Source organism: Aulostomus chinensis, chromosome 14 (assembly GCF_037954235.1).
Source record: "Aulostomus chinensis isolate RoL2024-O1b breed Wild chromosome 14, RoL_Achi_v1.0, whole genome shotgun sequence".
Classification (NCBI taxonomy): Eukaryota; Metazoa; Chordata; class Actinopteri; order Syngnathiformes; family Aulostomidae; genus Aulostomus; species Aulostomus chinensis.
Genome location: NC_141333.1, coordinates 21,345,509 through 21,368,421, shown reverse-complemented (window position 1 = coordinate 21,368,421; position 22,913 = coordinate 21,345,509). Strand labels below are relative to the sequence as shown.

The following is a 22,913-nucleotide window of genomic DNA, read 5'->3' as shown; positions in this document are numbered from 1 at the left end:
CAGGCACCCCTGATCGTTTGTGGTGATGAAAACCAGGCCAGTGAAGTAGGGCGACGCCGCACTCAGGGTGACATTCTAAGTTTCAGCAAAAGCAACATTACCACCAAACTAGGTCAGCGGCGTCTTCGTGATGTTTCATCAGCACGTCCACGATCACTTCATCACAGACATCAGGCAGAGCAAGTCACCTGAAGTAGTTGTTGCTGTGACGACTTTGATTGTAATCTTGATCAGAAACCTTGAATTGTGGAACAAAGGCAACTTGGAATTCTGGTGAGTTTCTTGTCTACTCATGACGTTAACGGTGCCTCTGCCAGCGACTTCTTGTTGCTTCATGTTTTTATGAAAGAAATGCAGTTGGGACTTGACGTACGAAGCAAACACGGATGTGTGCTTTCTCTTATCTCCCAGTCACAGACTCACTCACTCACTTGAGTCAATGATGTCAGCCGCACACCTGCGCTAGAGACCTGCAGCTCCTCATGCTGGCGTGTCCTGAGCGCCTCAACGGTACGGCGGGGAAGGTTTGGAGCACTGCTGCGTGTCAGGAGAATCCTGGGAGGTTCTTCCATTTAAAATTGTTATTTCTGATTGGTTGAACTTGTGTTTGCCGCAGTGGAGGGGATTCTGTGAGAAGATGAGCTGAGAGGATGTACTCTTCTATCATGTGGAAGTGCGTTCTCGTCCTCCTCCTAAGGGTTTCCTCTGAGCGTGAGTATTACAGCATCCGTCCATCATCCATCCATTGTGGCTCACAGAATTGTCTTTGAACATTTAACCACCGACCACTTCATGCAGTCACAAGGAGCGTGTCTCTCTCTTGCTTGGTGTTTCTGCTCATGAAAACCAGGACCTTCCCTCCTCCTCGCTGACTCCTTCCGCTTTATCAGCTCTGCCAGCTTGACCGTGCAGCCAGCTCCACCTGTTCTCTTGGGTTCAGACCTGACGGTGTACTGCATCGTGCCAACGTGTCAACAGGGGTAGGAATCAACATCTCTCAGTCTGACATGATCAGATAGAACTGTTCCCGTAGAGGGCGGCGTGTTCAGACCCTCTACTGAGAGCAGAGAACAGTCAATGTCTTTCTCATGTTCCCAATCTTGAATAAGTACAATGATGGATGAGCAGAATCTGACACAAGAGACTTTTTTCACTTCATCGGTGTCAATCATCTCTGCACTCCATGAAGCTCTGATGTTAAGAGGAGGATTTGTGACATCACAAATGTTTTAGAAGCTGAACTCAGTCCAACATCACCAGGCACAAACGTGGGCTCTTCTTTGGGTTTTGATTCATCAACATTTAATGACAGGACACCACCGACACACACGGGCAGACAAAGGATTGGTGTCCAAGTAAATAAGTCAGACGTCTGAAACTTGACTTAGGTGATATTTTATAAGATGTCAGAGGTCTAAAAGCTTGGAAACAACAGTTTTTATCTTTAATGTGACTAAAGTTTTTTTTGGGTGGGGAGGTGGATTTTTTTCTCTCCTTCTGCCCGAACTAGAAAGGCTCAGATGACGTCGCTGATAGAGTTGTAGGACTTGCATTCCGTCATCCCACAGCACAATAAGCACAAAAGTACTTCTAGTAAATCCTCCAATGTACACTAAGTGTGACATTGATGACAGTAACTGGCATGTGATGGTAATGACTGAGAGGGTGAGGGCAGAAGTGTAACCCTTGAAAACAACAATTTACCAATTTTAATTTCCATCTCTAAGCCGTTTGTCCGTGAGTTTGTGAGCATCGATCCATAATTCAACCCTAACAAGAGAGGTGTGTCCCATTTTTTTTTCTTTTTCAGCTTTTGGATCGGCAATCTTAGTAAAACATATCTGTCCCCATATTATGCAGTTCCACTGAAAAGAATCTTTGGACTGGCAGTGACTTTATATGAGCTCTCTGCATTATCTTTTATAACAAAACCCACGACTTCATGAACAGAGGGTTTGTGTGATGGTGACAACCTGCCTCACCAGCTCACTTCAACAAGATTATTGAATTCAAGGCTTTTAAAACCTGATCCCCACAATTCCTCACAGTCTGTATGTATATATATATACACAGTATACATATATGTATGTGTATACTGTGTATATATATATATACACAGTATACATATATGTATGTGTATACTGTGTATATATATATATACACAGTATACATATATGTATGTGTATATATATACACAGTATACATATATGTATGTATATATATACACAGTATACATATATGTATGTATATATATATATATACACAGTATACATCTATGTATGTGTATATATATATACACACAGTATACATATATGTATGTATATATATATATACACAGTATACATATATGTATGTGTATATATATACACACACAGTATACATATATGTATATATATTTATATACACAGTATACATATACAGTACGTATGTGTATATATATATACACACACAGTATACATATATGTATGTGTATATATATACACACACAGTATACATATATGTATGTGTATATATATACACACACAGTATACATATATGTATGTGTATATATATACACACACAGTATACATATACGTATGTGTATATATATACACACACAGTATACATATACATATGTGTATATATATATACACACACAGTATACATATATGTATGTGTATATATATATACACACACAGTATACATATATGTATGTATATATATATATATATATATATACACGGTATACATATACGTATGTGTATATATATATACACACACAGTATACATATATGTATGTATATATATATATATATACACAGTATACATATACGTATGTGTATATATATACACACAGTATACATATACGTATGTGTATATATATGTATATATACACACAGTATACATATATGTGTATATATATACACACACAGTATACATATATGTATATATATACACAGTATACATATACGTATGTGTATATATATACACAGTATACATATATGTATATATATACAGTATACATATATGTATGTATATATATATATATACACACAGTAGACATATATGTATGTATATATACATACATATATGTATACTGTGTATATGTATGTATATATACAGTATACACATATGTATGTATATATACATATATGTCTACTGTGTATATGTATGTATATGTACAGTATACATATATGTATGTATATATACACAGTACACATATGTATGTATATATATACAGTATACATATATGTATATATATACACACAGTATACATATATGTATGTATATATATACACAGTATACATATATGTATGTATATATATATACTGTGTATATATATGTGTGTGTATATATACAGTATATATGTATATATACTGTATATATGTATATATACAGTATATATATATACTGTATATATGCAGTATATATACTGTGTATATATGTATGTATATATACACAGTATACATATATGTATGTACATATACAGTATACATATATGTATGTATATATACAGTATACATATATGTATGTATATATATATATATATATACTGTGTATATATATATGTATATATATATAAATATACACACACACACACGACCAATCAATAATCCTCTTTCAGTGTTGAGTGAAGACGCATTGATGCTCTTTGTTGATTGAAAACCTTTATAATACAAAGAATTATTATTTTATTATTTTAAGTCATCAAATCAAACTCAGTTATTAAACAACAAACTCAAATATGTCAGCTGATCACACATTAAACAACTCAGGAAACTTAGCAATAAGCCAGTTATTAGCATAATTAGCATTAACATCATTAGTTTGAGTTATATTTTTAATGCAGCATTGACCAGCGTTAGCATGGTGTTAGTGTTAGCAAAGTTCGCATTAGCATGTTGAAATCAGAAAAGCGATAATTTGTAGCAACTAAAGCCTGAATATTCCCCAGTGGCACCAATGGCGGAGCCAGCAGGTCGGCGCTCTGCCTCCACTTCCTTCCTCTTGAGAAGATACAACATTTGCCTCTAACACATAGTGGAGGTTAACATGGAAGTACTCAAGTAAATCACATGTTCAGTACTTGTTCAATGCTGCTGTAGCCTTAGGGTTAAGGTGCATTCACAGGGTTTGTCATCCTCTCCCTCGTTCAGTGTGAGATTGTCTTCAGATGCAGTTGTGTTACTGACTTCCAGGCTCCAACTCTCTCTTGAGCTGAACGGCAAGCCTGTGAATCACCAGCAAAAAGTCAACTGCACTACAATGAAATTCAGCCTCTCCAGTATCCAGACGCCCAGTTCATCCATTCTCTGCAAGGAGGGGCCCCAGGTGAAAGCAGGACTGACCCTCCGGAGCGGCCGTACGTAACTGTGCTTCACGTCATCAGGGGGATGAGGCTGCTATGCTAATATCAGTGCAGATGTGTGAGGTGCTGCTGTGGTGCTTGTTGAAGATTTGCAAAGAAATTACTGAATGTGTCTCCAGGTAGTTTATCCAAGTAGCTGCTATTGGTTATTAGCTATTAACCAGATGGTTGCCATGGTGATATGCAGCCAAGTGTACTTCATTTCTGAAGGCAGACGGAGTCATGGCCCTAAACTGGGCTTCAGCTGGGTGTATGAGCAAGGAAAAAGATGATTGATATGATATAGTAGTTTCTGATTGTTTGAATTCTATGGGCAGCGGGTAGATGGAGGGATGGATGGATGAAGGATAAAGGATGGAGGGATGGATGGATGAAGGATAAAGGATGGAGGGATGGATGGATGAAGGCTAGATGGATGGAGGGATGGATGGATGAAGGCTAGATGGATGGAGGGATGGATGGATGAAGGATAAATGATGGAGGGATGGATGGATGAAGGATAAATGATGGAGGGATGGATGGATGAAGGCTAGATGGATGGAGGGATGGAGGGATGGATGTTTGAATTCTCTGTGCTTGAAGTTCCTCCAGATAAACCAGGGAACGTCATCTGTGAGACAACAAGGAGCTCTGATGTCATCGACTGTTCGTGGGAGAGAGGACGTCAGACACACCTCCACACGCCCTACATCATCTCCCTCAGCGGGTATGGAGGTCAAGTGACGTACAGCCACAGGCCCTTCCATACAAGCCCATCGCTCATGTTTCATACATGTCTTATTATCAGAGAAAACCTGACGCCAATATACTCAGATGTCAAGAACGACTCAAACTTCAGCGTTCCTCGGCGGTTGTTGGAGGATCACGCTCAGTACCAGGTGGCCATCACTGCGTCCAACTTGCTGGGAGCATCTCAGTCAGATCCCTTCACTTTCTGCTTAAAGGATATTAGTAAGTGTCACATACCCACTTTATGTTGCAACATGCGAGGTGGCGTCAGATACAAGTCGTCTGTGCAGTGTTCTGACCGCCACGGCGGGACGCCTGGTATCAGCGTCGCTCTTATTTCTGCTCCTCGCTGTGAATCATCTCTGACACTGCAACAGCCAACATCTGCATTTCCAAACCTGTTGTGCCTCATTTGTGCAACGATGTGTTCGCGACGGTCTCTCAGCTGCGCTGCAAACTCCTTTAAACGACACACATTCCCCCATCACAGCTCTACCTGAGAGCCCTCATATTGCACACGTGGAGTTTGTGAATAACTCAAGAGCGGCCATGTTGCAGTGGACGTCTACTGAATCCTTCCAGCACCCCAGTTTATATGTCAACCTCCGCAGAGACGAGGGATTCTGGGTAAAGTGATGCTGCAGCCTGTCATTGCCGTCGTGCTGCTGTTATCAGGCTTCTAGCATTTTATCTTGATGTTTCACAGGAAGTGAGGGAGGCGACGCAGCTCAGCGAGGATCTGATAGGAGTGGACTGCCTCCAGCCTCTGACTCAATATGAGTTCCAGATTAGAACATGTGACCCGGCATCATCACTAAAGCCCCCCAGCACGGCCAGTTCCATGCCCATGCTGACCTCCAGGAAAAGGTGTAGCAAATGGAGTGCGTCTGTGAAGAAGAGAAGCCCTGGAAAAAGTGAGACCAAAACCCCCAAAAGTTATCGTTTGCATGGTGGAAAGACGCCTCGACTGCCAATTCCTCATCACTCATACAAAACTTGTGGTCAAACGTATCTGTAGTTCCATCCCAGCTGCATGTGTGGAGGATATTGAGCAACCAGAACAAAAACGAGCCACAGAATGTGACTGTTTTGTGGAAGGTAACATTTCACAGCTTCAGTTCAGCAATGAAGTAGAGAAATAAAACGTTTACAGGCAATGTGCTCCTCCTCCAGCCTCCACCTCCAGAGGAGTACAGTGGAGATGTGCAACACTACAAAGTCTACCTGGTTGGGGACCAGAAACAGGAAGTGATCTGTCGGACTGGTCTGACTCGTTGGACGCTCTCGCTACCAGCAGACGTTCAAGCACTGAGGGTCAGTGTTGTCACCCCGTACGGAGCGTCTCCTCCAGCTGACGTGCCCCTCAGACTCTCAGGTAAAGACAGGACACACCGAAGCCTGGTGGAGGAGCACACATCTAAATTATGAACTACACACACACACACACACACAAATATATCCATATGTATATACACACATTTACATACACTCATTATCAACTCAATTTGCTACTTATTCTAATGCAGTTTTACTGCAACAGAGTGGGAGAGGAACTACACAAGATAATCTCTGGCAATTAATCTTTAACCGTGGCAAACACAGTATCAATACTGTGTCATATTCTGTGTTGGTTTGTTGCCGCTCAGGTGATCCTGGACCTGCACCACAGGTGGCACCTGCAGCTGCTGGCAATGGTGTGCATGTCTCCTGGTCCTGGTCCAGGTTCACGTCTGAACGCGGGTCAACATCTACAGAAGACCTGTTGCACTTTGTGATAGAATGGAGGAATGCAGCTGCAGCAGAACTGGAGTGGAAAGAACTGACCAAAGATCAGAACTACACGGTGGTCACAGGTCAGTGAACACACACACTCTCGAACACACACACTCTCGAACACACACACAAAATCAGCACAGAAGTCAGCTGCCTGGTGATGGAACAGCGAGGACATCTTGTGGGTATTTGGTGTACTGCAGTACTTGGTGCTGCAGTTGCTGTGGGTGTCAGACTACTCAGATGACACTCCTCTGCCGCTGGTTTCCTGTGACACTTGTCTTGCACGCCTCAGGTCTGACTGCTGGTGTGAGGTACAGCTTGTCTCTATATGCGGTGACCAGCAGAGGCGCCAGTGAGCCCTCGTCCTGCCTCTTCTACTCCCAAGAACTCAGTGAGTGAATCCACATGTCCCCCAAAACAGTTTCTAGATCCAGACTCCTCACATAGATCAGGTCGACAGGGGCCGTGTGAACCTGTGCCTTCTGTGTTCCAGAACCAGCATCTGGACCCAACATGTCCGTGATGGTGCACGAGGCCAGGCGGGTTCTGATCCAGTGGGACGAGCTTGCTCTCGAGCAGCAGAGGGGCTTCATCACTACTTACACCATATATCTCCGAAAGCTTGATTCCAGCCACAAAACAGAACTCCAGGGTGAGTACTTCTACTGTGAAATTGAGTACTGCAGTCTTGTTACATGTTCATCTCCACTCTTTGATGTGAGGGTACTTTTGGAGGTAGCTCAGTTGAACATGTTTGTGTACTTCACCTTGGTTGGGTTGAGGCTTCCGGGCACAGCACGTATCTACATACCCGTGGGAACTCACAGTACACATGCAGTACTGCGCATACATGTGTGGTGTTGGACACATTCCAGTAGTACGCAGAGGAAAGAGTGCACCTTCTCTCCTCCCACTGACTTTCAGCGCATCATCACAGCCTTCACTTCCAGTAAGATGGTGAAATCCACACCTCAGTCCGCCGCTGCTGTGCTGTGAATGTTTAGCTTTGAACAACTCGTTCATGTTTCCTCTCAGCAGCCAAACACAAGAGGAACAAAATAAGGAGAGAACGTGTGAATGAAACACAAGGACATTCAGCTCTGACAGAAAATAAAGCATCCTCCACATTCCTGCTGTCTGATTAGTGCGGAGTTTTCTTTAGCATCTTTATCATCTATTTATGAATCATTATTGTTATTTATTATCATCTAAATATATCAGATAGTTTAGGGGTGTTCACCTTGTCGGTCATGATTGAAGGCGTTCGGCAGGGGCGCGTTGATGTGGTCGTTGTGCCCTCGGTGAGTCATCCTGCTCTCTAGCAGCATGTGACCACTGACAGGAAGCCATGTGGCAGTGTGCTTGCATGCAACGCTGCCGACACACTATTTCTGGAGCTTCTTTCTGAAGACCTCTTCCCTCTACTGATGAAATGTGCCACTCAACACCAGTTTTCTTCCTCTACTCTGCTCACGTACATTTTGAGGTGATTTTGTTGTAGGTGATCTAATAATGTCAAAGGTTTGCTGTTGCCCAAAGTTCTCAGGACTTCAGACCAAACAAAGGTGCTTTTTCATCCCAACATGACAAATACATTTGGTCTTTGATGGTTGAGTCATTTCCTGTGAAGCTTTACTCAAAATTACTTGAATGGATCCTTCCAGAGGACGCCGGGTACACCGTGCAGCCTTCTTACAGCAAAAGAAACTAAATTGTAAGATTAGATCTTGACGCCCAGAACTGAGCACTGGGTCTCCATCATGGAATGTCAAGTCAAGTCAGGTTCATTTGTTCAGCACCAAACCCCAACCAAAGTTCTGTCCTGACTCTTTCCAAGTAGAGCAGGTCCAGCACCTCCCTCCTTCAATGAACCTCCACCCAACAAGACAGAGAGACAGAAGGAAAGAGAGGGACAGAGATAAAGAGGGAGAGAAAGGGAGGAGAGACTGATGGACAGAGACAAAGACAGAATGGAGGAAGACAGAGAGACAGAAGGAAAGAGAGGGACAGAGATAAAGAGAGAGAGACAGGAGGAGAGAGTGATGGACAGACGGGGACGTGAGCAGGTGGAGCTACGGGTGGCAGCTGGAGCCTCTTCAGGTCTGGAGCCTCCACCAGCAGCACCAGGATCTGGGATGAGGGGAGAAGAAGAGGAGTTAGTAACATGTCTGAGGACAGGAGGAGGAGAGAGAAGCCCAGTGCATCATGGGAGATCCCAGCAGTCTGAGCCTATAGCAGCAGATCTAAGGGCCAGCCTAAGCAGTCCTGACTATAAGCCTGATCAACAAGGAGGTCTTTAGTCTGCTCTTAAACCTAGAGAGGGGGTCTGGGTCCTGGACTGAAACTGGGAGACGGTTCCACAGGAGGGGAGCCTGATAGCTGAAGGCTCTGGCTCCATTCTACTGTTAGAACTCTAGGAACCAGCAGGAACCCTGCATCCTGGGAGTGAAGGGTTCTAGCTGGATCATAGGGGACTAGGAGCTCTGTCAGGGATGAAGGAGCCTGACTGTTGAGGACTTTGATGGTAGAAGAAGAATTTTAAAGAAATTTGTTCCTTTATGCTGGTAAAGAAGAAAAGACTACACAGTAGAGGTCAGTAGCCAGGAGTTATAGGCTTTGCTTTCTGTCTGTAAGACAAATTAGAGGGTTGATAAGCTTTGAAACTCAGAAAAAAAAGTTGTGTGTCAGAAGGTTTTGTGAATGTCCACCTCATAAGGTCCTTTTACAGGTTGCTGCAGAGCTTTGCAGCAGCACGGTGGAGCAGTGGTGAACACTGTGACACCGCAAAGTGCTGACCGATACTGTAATCCTCCAATATCTGCAAGTCACTTCTTGGTGAACAAGAGCGTGAGTTTAGGGTTTAAGAAGACTTGACTCTTCCAGGGGGCGGCCCGGTGGAGCAGTGGTCGTCACTGTGGCCCCCCAGCAAGAAGGTTGTGGGTGGAGCCCCGGCTGCAGCACGGGGTCTTTCTGGGTGAGTCTCCATGTTCTCCCTGTTCCTGCTGGGTTCTCTCTGGTACTCCAGCTTCCTCCACAGTCCAAAGACATCAAGAGGGACCAGGTTAATCCAGACTCTAAATTGACCGTAGGCGTGGCTGGGAGAGCCAATGGTTGTCTGTCTCTATGTGTTGGCCCTGCCATGGACTGGTGACCTGTCCAGGGGGAAGGCTGCTGGGATAGGCTCCACCCCCACCACCCTGAACAGGAGAAGAGGGGGAAGATGGAGGGATGATGGAGGGATGATGGGTGGGTGGATGGATGATGGATGAATGGATGATGGATGGGGAGCTTTGATTCATTTTCATGGAGCTGAAGATGTTCAAATTCATTTTCTTCTTCTTTTTGTTTTAGAAGTTTAGAACCTTCATATCCATACTGGAGATCCACGTAAATTCTTCACCTTGCAAACAGAAGAGAACTAAATTTCTACATAATCCATTTAGAACAGATAATCCCAGTTTCTAGTTTCATATGTCCAAGTAGTACATTGCTTTATTTCTCTGAATTATTATTGATTGTACTACCAACATTGTGTCTCATTGTCCAGTGAGAGTGGCGGCGTCCAGCCGCCGCCAGAAGTGGCTGGACTGCCCTGAAGGAGCTCTGGCTCTCCAGATGACGGCGTCCACCTTGGCAGGGGAGGGTCCGCGAGGGAGGCTGCTCTCCTCTCAGCCTGCAGCTCCAGCTGGTCTGTCTTCTCCTGGATCTGTTCACACACCCTCAGGACGCCTCTGTGGCCTCTGACTGTGACATCTCTGCTCTTCTCCTGGTCTCCTCTAGCTGGACTGATGGTGGCTCTGGTCTTCTTCATCACTCTCTTCATCGCAGTCATCGTCAACCTGATGTGCTGCAGCTGCATGAGAACTCGGTAATATCATCAGATTTATGTTCATGAAAAGTTTTCAAAGAAATAGAGCGGGGGGGGGGGTGGGTGGCGTGTCACCTTCATAGATGCCACAGCAGCTGATTTCATGAAAACGTTCACCACAACATGAGCACACGCACAAGACGCCACACAGTTACCATGAAAAGAAAACCAAATCCTGTAGCTGCAGGGCCAGCACCCTGATCCAGACTTCATCTGTTCTACCAGCATCAGCAGAACATTCAAACCACTCAGGGGTTCCGTACGGAACCTGCACCGTCATGAACATTCGACTTAGACGGTTCATCTGTTTGAGAGGCCACAGTTGGCGGTGCTGCTGCAGTGGACTGGCTCCTACCGGGGAGTGAATACACCCCCACCATCACTCTTTTAGCTGGGAGATGAATAAAACCCAGAGAAGTTCAACAGTACCAGAAACTACAGCCTTCACCATGACAATCAGCCCGATCAGCTTGTTACTCACACAGATTCGATTCCAAGTCAACACTCTATTTTCTCCAAGGGTGTGCTGGATTATACCTGTCGGGGTCTTGATGATGTGGCTGAGGGGGCGCGTCAGGACAGGGCTCGGCTAGTTCTTCTTGTTGTTCCTGACTGGTCTTTTTCTCTCAGGATCAAACAGATGTGTGTGTCCTGGGGACCTGACTGGCTCGTTGGAAACCTGCCGGAGCCTGGAAACAGCGTCGCCATCAGGTTGCTGGGGGCAACTGACGGCGGGGACACTGGTGCTCCCCTCTCCCCTCCCTCCACCGCACTTGTCAGATTGTTCTACCCCGATGTGAGAAGCGCTGCAATGCACGGCTCTCTTGCTCTTTCACTCTGACATCAGCATGTGATAGTGAGTCACTCACATCTAATTTTTTTTGCTGTCGTCTCCAGCAGGATGGAAACGACCCCTCGTTCTTGTACACCCACAGTGACCCTCCACTGTCCCACGTCAGCTGTGTCTCCCAGGATGACATCTACCCCCGGATCCATGTTGAAGCAGCTCAGGTTCTGCTGGCTGACAGCCCCCTGGAACACGGTGGCTACAAACCCCAGGTGGCCTCGTTCACCCTGCAAGGAGAGCAGCTGAAGGAGGTGGAAGAGGAGCAAAGGAAGACAGCAGCAAGTGTGGAGGAGGACGGGTGTTCTCCTGTCTTTGGAGGGTTACTGGGAGATTTGCTGGTCGGTGTGGAGGACAGGTCCTCAGAGTCCCCTCTGGGACTGACTCTCAGCCCTGTTAGTGGCCTGTTGTTGCCTAAAACTCCTGGGATGGAGAACATCTTGAATAAAGACTTTCTACTGGGGAGCAACTGGGAGGTGGATTCTCTCTGTGTGGATCTCCAGCACGATGACATCATCTCAGACAGGACAGGCATTTGTTTGTCTCAGTGTACACTTGGGACTGGTGGTTACTTCCCTCAAAGAGCAGCTGTCAGCGTTGATGCAAATCACTGAGGGAGCCTGGGGACAGCGGCACAATGGGTTTAAGAAGCATTATTGAGACACGAATCCCAGGAACTGCCTCGACAAACTGGAGAAAACCTGACGTCGGGTGATCTGTAACCGTTTTCATCACACGTGAAACTCAATAAAGCAAACTTTCTGTTTCATCAACTTCCTTGTGGTACCGCACCTGCCTGTGACGAGCAGAACCGGCCTCCTGGAGTCCTCCCAGTTCTGTACATCTGTTTTGGTTCTATTTGCACACAGTACAAGTTTGCCCTGAAGCATGTCTGGCAGAAAACCTTCGAGGTAAACTTCTTCTTTGCATGCACGATGTAACTCAACTCTTGCCAGTGGATTTCTGGGACCAGAAACCAGCTCGGTGTTCTCCTCAGCGGGGGTCGAAACAGGGTCCAGGGGGCACCTGGTTCCTGGCTGGTCCAACCAAACATTTTCGGTGCTTCTGGCCAAACTCTTAAATCTGTTTATGAATGTCAAATCATGTTTCTAATGATAGCCATCCTGTTCTAGAATACTGTGAATTTCAATTTCAAGTTACCTAAACACACACATACACACACACACACACACACACACACACACACACACACACACACACACACACATTTGGGGGTTTCCTCTTCATGGTTCAGAGCACTCACTCCTGAACCTCTCAAGTTGTAGTCACCGCCTGCAGTTTTCACCGTTGTTCAGGACTTCCTGAGAGCTTCTTTTACCACTCAGACCCCCAACACACACACGCGCGCGCGCGCGCGCGCGACCAGTCTCCAGGGTCAAACCTGCATTTGTGTATTTAAATAAGAGGTGAAGATGTTCTACACATTCAAAGTAACCACGCGCGCTTGTATCTTTGCAGGATGGCGGAAAATCAAAAGTTTTCTTCGACAGTCCCACGAAGGCGACCCACTGAGCTGCTGAGGGTCCGCGGGGGCTCGGGACTGGGAGGTCGGGGGGCGGGGGGCAACCCCGTGAAGCAGCCAGACTTCGCTTCCCCCCACGTGTCTCGAGCGGCGTCCCGCACCCGCCCAGCCGCATGACGTCTAAGCTGAGCCGTCGCGACTCGTAGTTCGAGGGAGAAGTGGCGTCACAGGAGCCGCGCAGCTCCGCCTCCAGATATGTTGAGTAGCGGCTACAGCAACTGGAACTTGTAGGATGAAGAGGACTGGGAGGACTGGGAGGGCTGGGGAGGTGCGGATGGTTTGTCTGTCAGCGTCTCTCTTCCTCGTCTTGACGAAAACCTGCGGTCACGTCTCCTAGAGATCCACCATGCCGATCATTTCATATCCATGAATTCATCTTTCATGCCTCATTTCCAGATCAGAACCGCGGTTCCTGCGGTGATGTGAGAGACGTGGAAGGCTGATGATCGATGGCGTCCCGGCCCGGGTCCGTCCTCGCCGCCGTCTCCGTGCTGGTGGCTCTGCGGCTGTGCGTCGGTGAGGTTCCTGTCCGGACTCAGTGAATGAAGGCTTGGCTCGGTGACAGCCTCAGGGATCACCAGCTCGTGTTTAATCGTCTCTCAATCCAAACTTTTCTTTTCTTTTTTGTGAAACGAGTCCTGTTGATGCTGTTTCCGGTTCTGGGACATCACCACTGCATCGCAGGACATCAAATCAAAAGCCTTTCGTTGTACAGCATGAAAGTGAAAGTGCTTGTTTCTGCTTGCAGGGGAGCGTTCCTGTGTCATCTGGTCCAGTTTAGGACCGGTGGTCCAACGGCATTCCAGTTTTAGGGTGTACTGCACCTTTTATTGCGGGTGCAAGGGATCCATGCTCGGGGGACACCCCCCCTTACCAGAGCCCCACGCGCAGCTCAACGCTTCCACCATATACGCTGATGTGAAGAACATCACAAAAAACAGAACCTTCAGCTGCAGGTGCCAGTGTGCGGGGCTGGACCCCTGCGGCCTGGACATCTCCACAGCATGTGAGTATGAAATTAAGGAGCTTGAGTGGGGAGGAAGTAGCACCCATAAATGGATGTTGATGTGCTTCCTAAATAAGCTTCACTCCTGTCATTACTCAGTGGTGCTGACCGATACTGTAATCCTCCAATATCTGCAAGTCACTTCTTGGTGAACAAGAGCGTGAGTTTAGGGTTTAAGAAGACTTGACTCTTCCAGGGGGCGGCCCGGTGGAGCAGTGGTCCTCACCGTGGCCCCCCAGCAGGAAGGTTGTGGGTGGAGCCCCGGCTGCAGCACGGGGTCTTTCTGGGTGAGTCTCCATGTTCTCCCTGTTCCTGCTGGGTTCTCTCTGGTACTCCAGCTTCCTCCACAGTCCAAAGACATCAAGAGGGACCAGGTTAATCCAGACTCTAAATTGACCGTAGGCGTGGCTGGGAGAGCCAATGGTTGTCTGTCTCTATGTGTTGGCCCTGCCATGGACTGGTGACCTGTCCAGGGGGAAGGCTGCGGGGATAGGCTCCACCCCCACCACCCTCAACAGGAGAAGCAATAGGAAATAGATGGTTGGACTTTTCCAGGGTCACCTTTTCAGGATGTACAAAATGTACAGTCAGTTTGAAAGCAAAGACAAATCCCCCCAAAACTTTGCACGTCCTTAAAACTTGCTTGGAGAGACACCAATGTAGTTGAGCGTGTGTGTGGCGCCGGTGGCTCATCCTCAGCTCTGTGTTTCAGGGTGCGTCCCTCCACAGCAAAGTTCACCGCTGCTTCTGCTTTCTGAGCTCTGCTCGCCGTGTGTGCACGCAGCGGGCTGAGGGAAGTGCGACAGCTCTCTGAGGCTGATTCAGGAATTAAAACTGACATGTTTTCATTCTGACACACTCCTGAGCCAGCTCCTTGTCAGTGTCCTGTTTATCAGCACATCCCACATTTGAGAACACACTTGTGGAGAACATGAGCGATAATGCAGAGATGTTGTGCCGTTTCAGATGCTAGTTTAGACTGTAGTCAACAGTACATTGTTTTTGTCCACCAGATCCACCAGATCGCCCTGAAAATGTTTCCTGCATCTACAGTGTCGCGGCGAATGAAACTGGAGTTGTCATGTGCACTTGGAATGAAGGACGGAAAACTCACACAAGAAACACGGCAATGCTGTGGGTGATGGAGAAGCCAAACTCCTTAATTGCTGTATATTTGACGTGCGAGCGGCACAGTTTGATGTTACATTGCTGAAGCGTGTGTGTCTTTCAGGGTCACAACTGTATTTGGAAACCACACAGAGATGACACACACCTACATGGGCTCCAGGAAGGGAGCTGATGTACTTTCCGCTTGCTTCTCCGTGTCCAGCAGCGTCCAGGCCGTATCAGTGCAGGTCCACACCAACAACGCCCTGGGTGCTGCTGTGTCTGCCACCACCAACTACACACTCAGTGACATCGGTAACTCAGCTGCTGCAGCTCATTCTAGCTTTTTCAGATGGGATTTCCTCTCAGCGGCAAATGAAGGCTCAGTACCTCAATCAACAGAACTGCCATTGATGTCCTGTGTTTACTTCGGTTCCACATTGCTGGATTATGCTGCTTTTATAGTAAAACAGCACGCGTGCCCTTCACAGCTCGGCAGCAGTTTGGATCAGACGAGTTCATGCAGGGCTTTGAGGTCATCTAACCGAGCTGTTGCCTGTGTTGATGTGAGCAGTGATGCCAGAGCCTCCGGTCCTTGGCCGCGCCGAGTGCTCCTCCCGGGAGTGTGTCCTCGACGTGAGGCAGCCTGTGAGGACGCAGCACGTGGAGATCCAATACAGAACCGAGCAACAGATGTGGACCACCGATCCAGACTCAGTAAGAGGGCTTCGCTGTTGTTGCATTTTGATGGCGTTCGCATGCAAGACTTATATGCGCCTTTGTCTCTACGCCAATTATCGCTTGTTTTTGTCCATTTATTGATTTCAATTATAAGAACAGCGAATGTCACAGCAGTGGAGTCCAGGACAAATCTCCCCAAGGGGACAACAAAGTGTGTCCTATCGTATCGTCTCGGGTTTTGTCGTATTGTATTGACCACAAAACATTTGCGGAAGCTCTGAGGATAAAAAGTCCCTTCAAACAACACAAATCTTCAAATACGTGACCTTCCTTGGTGCGTCAGATGGTCACAGAACGTGTTAACAAATGTCAAATTACCACAAAAACAAAGAAGCGAGATTCAGCCGACACAAGATGATAAAAAGATGTTCTTTTGATTTTTCAGGCCATGCAGATGAGCTCAGGACAGAAGCGGTCCGTCTCCTCTCTGGAGCCGTACACCTTCTATTATTTCAGAGCCAAATCCAAATTCAGCAGCGGCCTGTGGAGTCGGTGGAGCACCAACATTTCAAGCTGGACTCAAGAGGAAGGCAAGTGGCAACTCCCACTGTTGAGTTGATGTTTGTCAGTGAAATACGAGCTGAGCAGAATGAGGAACCACAGTGACGTGCAGTGCAGAACACAGTGACGCATTAACACCACTGATGGTGTGAAGATGTGCTCGTCTCTCTCCGCATGAACACAGTCCAGCTGCTGAGTTTGCAGCATGAAAGACCATCCGAGGCTTTGCTCTCCATGCACAGCAAAGCAGGTGAAACGACACTTGGGGATTTCCCCAAACCATAAAGGGGTTTGTGAGCACGTAGAACAGAAGCAAAGTAGATGTTGGTCAGAGTGTTGGTTTTCCTGTAGAAAAACACACACAGGCAAGTCCAGACAGGTTCCTGTGTGGGTCTCCACCAGGTGTAGAACCTCCCTCCTAGTAGAGCAGGTGGAGAACCTCCCTCCTAGTAGAGCAGGTGTAGAACCTTCCTTCTTGTAGAGCAGGTGGAGAACCTCCCTCCTAGTAGAGCAGGTGGAGAACCTCCCTCCTAGTAGAGCAGGTGTAGAACCTTCCTTCTTGTAGAGCAGGTGGAGAACCTCCCTCCTAGTAGAGCAGGTGGAGAACCTCCCTCCTAGTAGAGAAGGTGGAGAACCTCCCTCTCAGAACCACCCTCCTAGTAGAGCAGGTGGAGAACCTCCCTCCTTGTAGAGAAGGTGGAGAACCTCCCTCCTAGTAGAGCAGGTCTAGAACCTCCCTCCTAGTAGAGCAGGTCTAGAACCTCCCTCCTAGTAGAGCAGGTCTAGAACCTCCCTCCCAGTAGAGCAGGTGGAGAACCTCCCTCCTAGTGGTCCCCTCATCGTGTCTGAGGGTTGAATTTGTGACTCCGATGCAGTGTCAGAGGGAGGAACCATGATGTATTGTCAAGTACACTGAATGGGATGTGGATGCTTCTTCTAATTTAGCTGCTGAAAGACTCGCGTGATTGAAGACAAATATCCAGTTCAAACTGTGAAATCAGAAAACCTCTTTACACACCAAACTGAATGCTTGAGTGATGGACTGGTGCTGTTTCACAGCTCCTGCCCGAGAGCTGGACGTGTGGTACAGGGAACCTGCCTCAGAGTCCGAATCCCTGAGTGTTTATTGGAAGGTGAGTTTCTGTTTTTACGAGACGTCTTCCTCTCTTCTGAGTAACAGTGAGGGATCAAACGCATCACGCTGCTGCAGCGTCCCATCCACACAAAACTCAATTTACCATTTTCACCCAGTGTGGCTTCGTGGTGGTGTTGCCATGGTAACCCCTTTCGACTACTCTCTACTGCATAAACTAAAGGTCAAAACTTGACCACTTCTAAGTTGTTGCATACACGCACGCACACACACACATCGTCAGTTTTAACAACACTTTCACACTTTCAGTCACCAGAGAGAGACAGACAGGAAGCTGACAATGCGCGCACGAACACACTTTGTTTCAGTTTACAAGAAAAAAAGACTTGAGCAGGAATTGTGCGTTGTCTGTGACTCCTGACTGATGTACTACATGTATGTATGTATGTACTGCATGTATGTATGTATGTATGTACTGCATGTATGTATGTATGTATGTATGTACTGCATGTATGTATGTATGTATGTACTGCATGTATGTATGTATGTACTGCATGTATGCATGTATTTATGTATGTACTGCATGTATGCATGTATTTATGTATGTACTGCATATATGTATGTAAGAACTTTTTTGTAACTTTAAATTACTTTGTTGTCCAAAATAATCCCAGTGCAGCACTGGATTACAGCGCACTCTACTGGACGAATCATGTAAGGACATCATTTGTAGATTGGCCCATTTTTCTGCGTTAAAAACCTGCTCACATCAGAGATCCATGAGGCCGATTTTCAGCTTAGATATTCACCATTTTCACATTAAAGATGTATAGTTTAGCATATTCCTAATGAGACAGCTGATGGTTTTTTTTGTTCCCATAATGTTCATGAACAAAGATTTTATGAAACAAATGTTAATTTGTTGGGCTTTTTATTGCCATAAATTTTGCCACAACAATTCTAACATTTTTTGCAACTAAATATCAGCTGCTAACGATTTTTCCACCCTGGACTTGAACATGATTAGTCTGAGTACTTACAAAATAGTTGGTACTTAGCAACCAGGCTGTGTTCTAATTCGACGCACGCCTGATGTACTTGTACGTGTGTGTGTGACTCCAGAAGATGAGCGCTTCCACCTCCAGAGGGAAGATCACTGAGTACAGCATCACTGTGGCGAACCGCGAGCGGCGAGAGGAGATTAACGTCAGTGCTGCCGTCAGAAGTTATTCAGTCCCCTTCTGCAGCGACTGTGAAGTGACAGTGTGTGCCCGCAACTCCAAGGGCCTCTCCCCTCCTGCCCACATTTCAACCCGTCACGTCCAAGGTAAAAATCAAATGGGTGCACACGACGATGACGATGACGATGACGATGACGATGGTGATGGTGATACAGAGTCTCTGTGTAGCTGAAACATCTTGGCGTTACATGCTGGTAAATAAAGTGTTCAAGAGTTCGTTTTCCTTTTAGGCAAGTTGTCTGTGGACGTGCGAGTGACAGCAGACAAGAGCAGTATCGCCCTCTCCTGGAGCAGACCTGGGACCACGCCTGCTGCCTATGTGGTGGAGTGGTACCCTGAGGAGAACAAGCTGCAAGAACCCAGATGGGTCAGACTGGGCCGGGGGGAGAACCACGTCAACCTCACAGGTGGGACATGAAGAGTCATGGACATGAAGAGGAAATGAAACCAGTAGTGATGATGGCCGATGTATCGCTGTGTGCAGATCTTGAACCTTCCCAATGCTACGAAGGAGCCATTCACGCTTTCCACAGAGACGGCTCGGTGACCCGGAGCAGGTTCTCAGGCGTCGGTGCTGTGGTGTCAGGTAAGAGCTGAGTGCAGATCAACACTTGGTTTAACCACACCGGTCCTCAAAGGTCTGACTGGCAGTGTACGGTGGTTTGGATCTGCAGCTCCAAAAGCTGGTCCATCAGTCCAAGACAGGGTCGAGGGAAACAAACTGAGTGTGGCCTGGTCGCAGATCCCCAGAGATCAGCGGGGGGGTTGTATCACCAAGTACACGGTCTACTTAGAGGACAGCAGCGGAAACCTGCAGCATTGTAAGTACAATTCCTCTCCCCCGTCGTGAGTGACGTTGATCCATTCATGTGACTGGCTGTGTCTTTCTTTACCTGGAGACCCTGTTAAAGCCTCAAGACGAACACACGTCGTCAAAGACCTGCCCCCGGACGTCTACAGCCTGTGGATGACGGCGTGGACAGATCTAGGAGAAGGTCCTGCGGGTCAGAGGGTCAAGTTCTTCATCCAGCGTAAGTTCATTGCATGTAAATGTGACGGCAATGGTGAGACCTGTGATAATCATGAGCTGTAGCAGCTGAAAAGTGGACTCATCTCATGGTTGGTAGAAGAACTCTGGACTGGCTAATGGTATGTAGCTATTTCAAACCATGACGTCATGGGAAAAATGTTCCTCCACAACTGAAAAAACATCCTCTGTGATTATCTCCAGCTCGAGACCCTTCATCAGGTTCCGTGTTCACGTCCAGGCTGTTACTCAGCGTCCCACTAACGCCTGTCAGCCGTGAAACTGAAGAGAACATGAACGCATGAACATGACATGAACAATTAGGGTCTTCATCTCTAAGATTGAAAGGCTTGTCTCTCCACAGATGGAGGAGTTGGACCGGAAACATCTTCCTGTTGCAAAAACAAAACTTTCACTATGTTTCCAACACGTAACAAAGACTGTCTATCAATATACTATCTATTTAACATTCTGTCACTAATGGGGGAGATGTTTGCCTTGGAGGCCTTCTGCCTTTATGAACGACTCAATTGATCCTGAACCACCGCCAGGTTTTCCTTAACCTGCCCCCTTTCTGGCAGAAACCCTTTGAGGCAAACTTCTTTTTTGCTCAGTGTTCCTTTTATTTGTTGACCCACTTACCTGACCAACCCTGGCAAATTCTTCTAAACATGTTTTCCCCCTGACAGCGTGTTGTTGTTGTTGCTCATGTCTGGTGATGGCTGACATATTGCGGTTTGTCACTACTGCAGAGGAGACCCCAGTCGCCCTGCTCATCGCGTGTGGGCTCGCCTCTCTGATGGTGCTGGTTCTGTTCGTTCTGTGCCAGAGCTCAGCAGTGAAGCAAAGGTACGCAAGAACAAACCATAAAAACTCAAACCTTCCATTTGTTCATGAGCAGAAAACACACAACATATTCAGGTGAGTGATTTTGGTATTATATTCAAGTTATGATGTCCCCCCCAGGGTCTGGGTCGTAGTCCAGTGCTTCATGCTTGATGTGGTTCCAGACCCTGCAAACAGCAAGTGGGCTAAGGAGTGCACCCTCGAGAAGGTGCTCGTTTCAACACGGATCAAATGGAAGAGGTATGTCGCAGCCAGTCGTTCTTCATCTGAGCATCTCTGATTCCAACAGGAAAGAATCAACATCTGGCTCCAGCTGAGCGTTGCGGAGGAGGACGAGCCTGTCCTGGCCAACGTTGAGGAGCTGCCCAAGCAGTCCAGTGACCCCGCACAGCTTCCTCCTGGGACCGGCTCACATCCCGAGGAAGCTGTGCGGCTGTACCCCCGCACCACCTACATCAAGAATCTGTCTCAGGTCTCGGACAGCTCCTTCCACACGCAGACCTCTCTGGACACAACCGTTGGCTACATCTCATCGCATGAGCCGGGAATTATGGATGAGGAAGATGAGCAAGAGGAGGACGAGATTCTGAGTTTCTTACCCAGTCGCGTCTTCCCAGGCCCGCTTGGCTTTGAGGGGAAATTGACTCTGGATGCAGTCAAAATGGACTGCAGCAACTTGTTCCAGGGTGAAGTCCAGTGAACGTGTGAGAGCTCCTGTGTTTTTAGAACAGCACCGAAGACGTCGGAACACCGGCACTCCCTCCTCCACCATCACTGAATGGGTTCAATTGAGCTTCAGAATTTAGACTTTGGTACCAGAAGAGTTGCTCTCACTGGACAGCTGGTCCAGTCCAGTGTGAACTGTGACAGCGTGAGTGTCACAGCACCTGTTGGACCGCCAGAGGGCACCAGGGTGCCTCCTGTGGTCGGAGTATTTGACTCAGAAAGAATTTTTAAACAACTGTCATGCATTACCTCTGGTGTCACGGGAATGACCCTGGACACGCGAACGCAACCTCTGGGAACACAACGCATCCGGAATCAGTTCATTACAAATGTCTTTGGAGGGGACTCGGCTCTCCTGGATATTCCCTGCGCTGCACTGCCGTCGGCCTGCTGGGCCTTGACACACCTGCTACCTCAAACTCAACTACGGTTATCATCCTCTTGGTGGATCTGTGGTGACAAATAACCTGTCGACATTTTATTGTAGAGAAGTTGAGCAAAGTTGAATTTTTTTCACCCACAAATCTGAAATGTACAAGGTGTTAAAATAGTTTGGCGTCCTCATGAGGACTGGAGGCTGAGCACCAGTGTTTGTGTGCAGGACAGTGGCCTCTCAGCAACCCTGTTTGGAACAAGTGTGCCTCCAACATGTCTGCATCAGCAGCAGCATGCAAACACTACAGAGTTTCAGTACCCGTCAGAGGCCGGCCCGGGGACCCTCCTGACCTGCAGCATTAGTACCTCTGCCGACAAGTCATGTTAGCAGAGGCAACTTGTAAATTTGGATGATAGGACTTCAACGAAGAAAACCCTTTGGTTGGGACCTGATCCAGAGTCTGACCTAGTGACATCATCACATCGCCTGGGCAGAGGTGTGAGCAGCAGCTCAGTTTTAGTGTTTGTTGTCTGTACTTTCGCAGATGCAGGAATTTATCAGCACATTCTGCCAAGGGTTGGACCCCTGATGTCCACTTCACATTCTGGTTTCTCCTGTCACTTACAGAAGCAGACTGGAGGCTGGAAACAAATGCAAAAGTTGTCCATCTGTAACTTCACGGCCTTTGTGAAGGCAGAATAAAACGTGACAATGCAAAAACATGTATCGACCACCTTTATTTACCGACAGAGGTCTCTAATAGCAGGGCTGGAATTCACACATTTGCAGAGCACATCAGTTGTTCCACACAATGAACGACTGTATTTCTTTCAGAGCAATTATGCAGCGGTGCGTGCCACTGCGGAGGCTACAGGGCAAGTCAACAGAGGAGGAATCAGCACCTGACAGACGAACTGAAGCTTGGCTGATCGCGTCTGTGGGACGATGCTCGAGTGGAGTGTAAACAGTCGGAGGAGGTCTGAGGGTGTTGCTGTGGTCTCAGGCCACATCTCAACTCAGTGACGACACTTCCTCTCATCGTCACGCTTCTGAAGTATAAACAAAGGCTCGCGTATGGCAATGAATCAAAGATGAAATGAGCAGGGAGGAAGAGAAGAGCACCCTAAATATCTATCAGTAC

The 22,913-nt window shown here is 47.1% G+C and overlaps 2 protein-coding genes and 1 long non-coding RNA gene across 4 annotated transcripts; 2 read left to right on the top strand and 1 right to left on the bottom strand.

Annotated features, from left to right (window-relative positions):
* Nucleotides 1-79: 79 nt before the first annotated feature.
* Nucleotides 80-13,368, top strand: il23r (interleukin 23 receptor). Of its 2 annotated transcripts, none has more exons than XM_086224354.1 (19): nt 80-273; nt 412-510; nt 617-711; nt 851-980; nt 4,179-4,342; nt 4,931-5,054; nt 5,136-5,299; nt 5,568-5,704; nt 5,784-5,991; nt 6,096-6,175; nt 6,251-6,452; nt 6,724-6,930; nt 7,146-7,244; nt 7,347-7,505; nt 10,401-10,541; nt 10,634-10,721; nt 11,352-11,517; nt 11,622-12,476; nt 13,045-13,368. In XM_086224354.1, exons 3-18 carry the CDS (start codon nt 651-653, stop codon nt 12,177-12,179), a joined length of 2,688 nt encoding a protein of 895 aa, XP_086080480.1. In that variant the 5' UTR covers nt 80-273; nt 412-510; nt 617-650; the 3' UTR covers nt 12,180-12,476; nt 13,045-13,368. The 2 variants fall into 2 exon arrangements, with proteins under 2 accessions (XP_086080480.1, XP_086080479.1); XM_086224353.1 differs by having other exon boundaries at nt 11,619-12,476.
* On the bottom strand, nt 3,697-8,930 carry LOC147250138 (uncharacterized). Its single transcript, XR_015119244.1, has 3 exons — nt 8,094-8,930; nt 6,302-6,475; nt 3,697-5,982 (listed from the first exon to the last, which is right to left on the bottom strand). It is a non-coding gene; the product is annotated as an uncharacterized LOC147250138 (long non-coding RNA).
* A 16-nt stretch (nt 13,369-13,384) lies between the features above and the next one.
* Nucleotides 13,385-22,475, top strand: il12rb2 (interleukin 12 receptor, beta 2a). Its single transcript, XM_086224355.1, has 15 exons — nt 13,385-13,624; nt 13,857-14,114; nt 15,128-15,248; nt 15,346-15,536; nt 15,796-15,938; nt 16,348-16,492; nt 17,523-17,596; nt 18,679-18,883; nt 19,028-19,204; nt 19,282-19,383; nt 19,472-19,618; nt 19,697-19,828; nt 20,577-20,673; nt 20,791-20,878; nt 20,960-22,475. Exons 1-15 carry the CDS (start codon nt 13,558-13,560, stop codon nt 21,368-21,370), a joined length of 2,358 nt encoding a protein of 785 aa, XP_086080481.1. The 5' UTR covers nt 13,385-13,557; the 3' UTR covers nt 21,371-22,475.
* The last annotated feature ends 438 nt before the right edge of the window (nt 22,476-22,913 follow it).

Excerpts from the sequence above, each read along its gene's own strand:
- il23r (XM_086224353.1), top strand. The coding sequence starts at position 651 with ATGTACTCTTCTATCATGTGGAAGTGCGTTCTCGTCCTCCTCCTAAGG. Across the intron at positions 712-850 it reads CCTAAGGGTTTCCTCTGAGC|GACCTTCCCTCCTCCTCGCT; the intron begins GTGAGTATTACA and ends CATGAAAACCAG. Across the intron at positions 5,705-5,783 it reads GCAGAGACGAGGGATTCTGG|GAAGTGAGGGAGGCGACGCA; the intron begins GTAAAGTGATGC and ends GATGTTTCACAG.
- il12rb2 (XM_086224355.1), top strand. The coding sequence starts at position 13,558 with ATGGCGTCCCGGCCCGGGTCCGTCCTCGCCGCCGTCTCCGTGCTGGTG. Across the intron at positions 15,537-15,795 it reads CTACACACTCAGTGACATCG|TGATGCCAGAGCCTCCGGTC; the intron begins GTAACTCAGCTG and ends TGATGTGAGCAG. Across the intron at positions 18,884-19,027 it reads TTCAACCCGTCACGTCCAAG|GCAAGTTGTCTGTGGACGTG; the intron begins GTAAAAATCAAA and ends TTTTCCTTTTAG.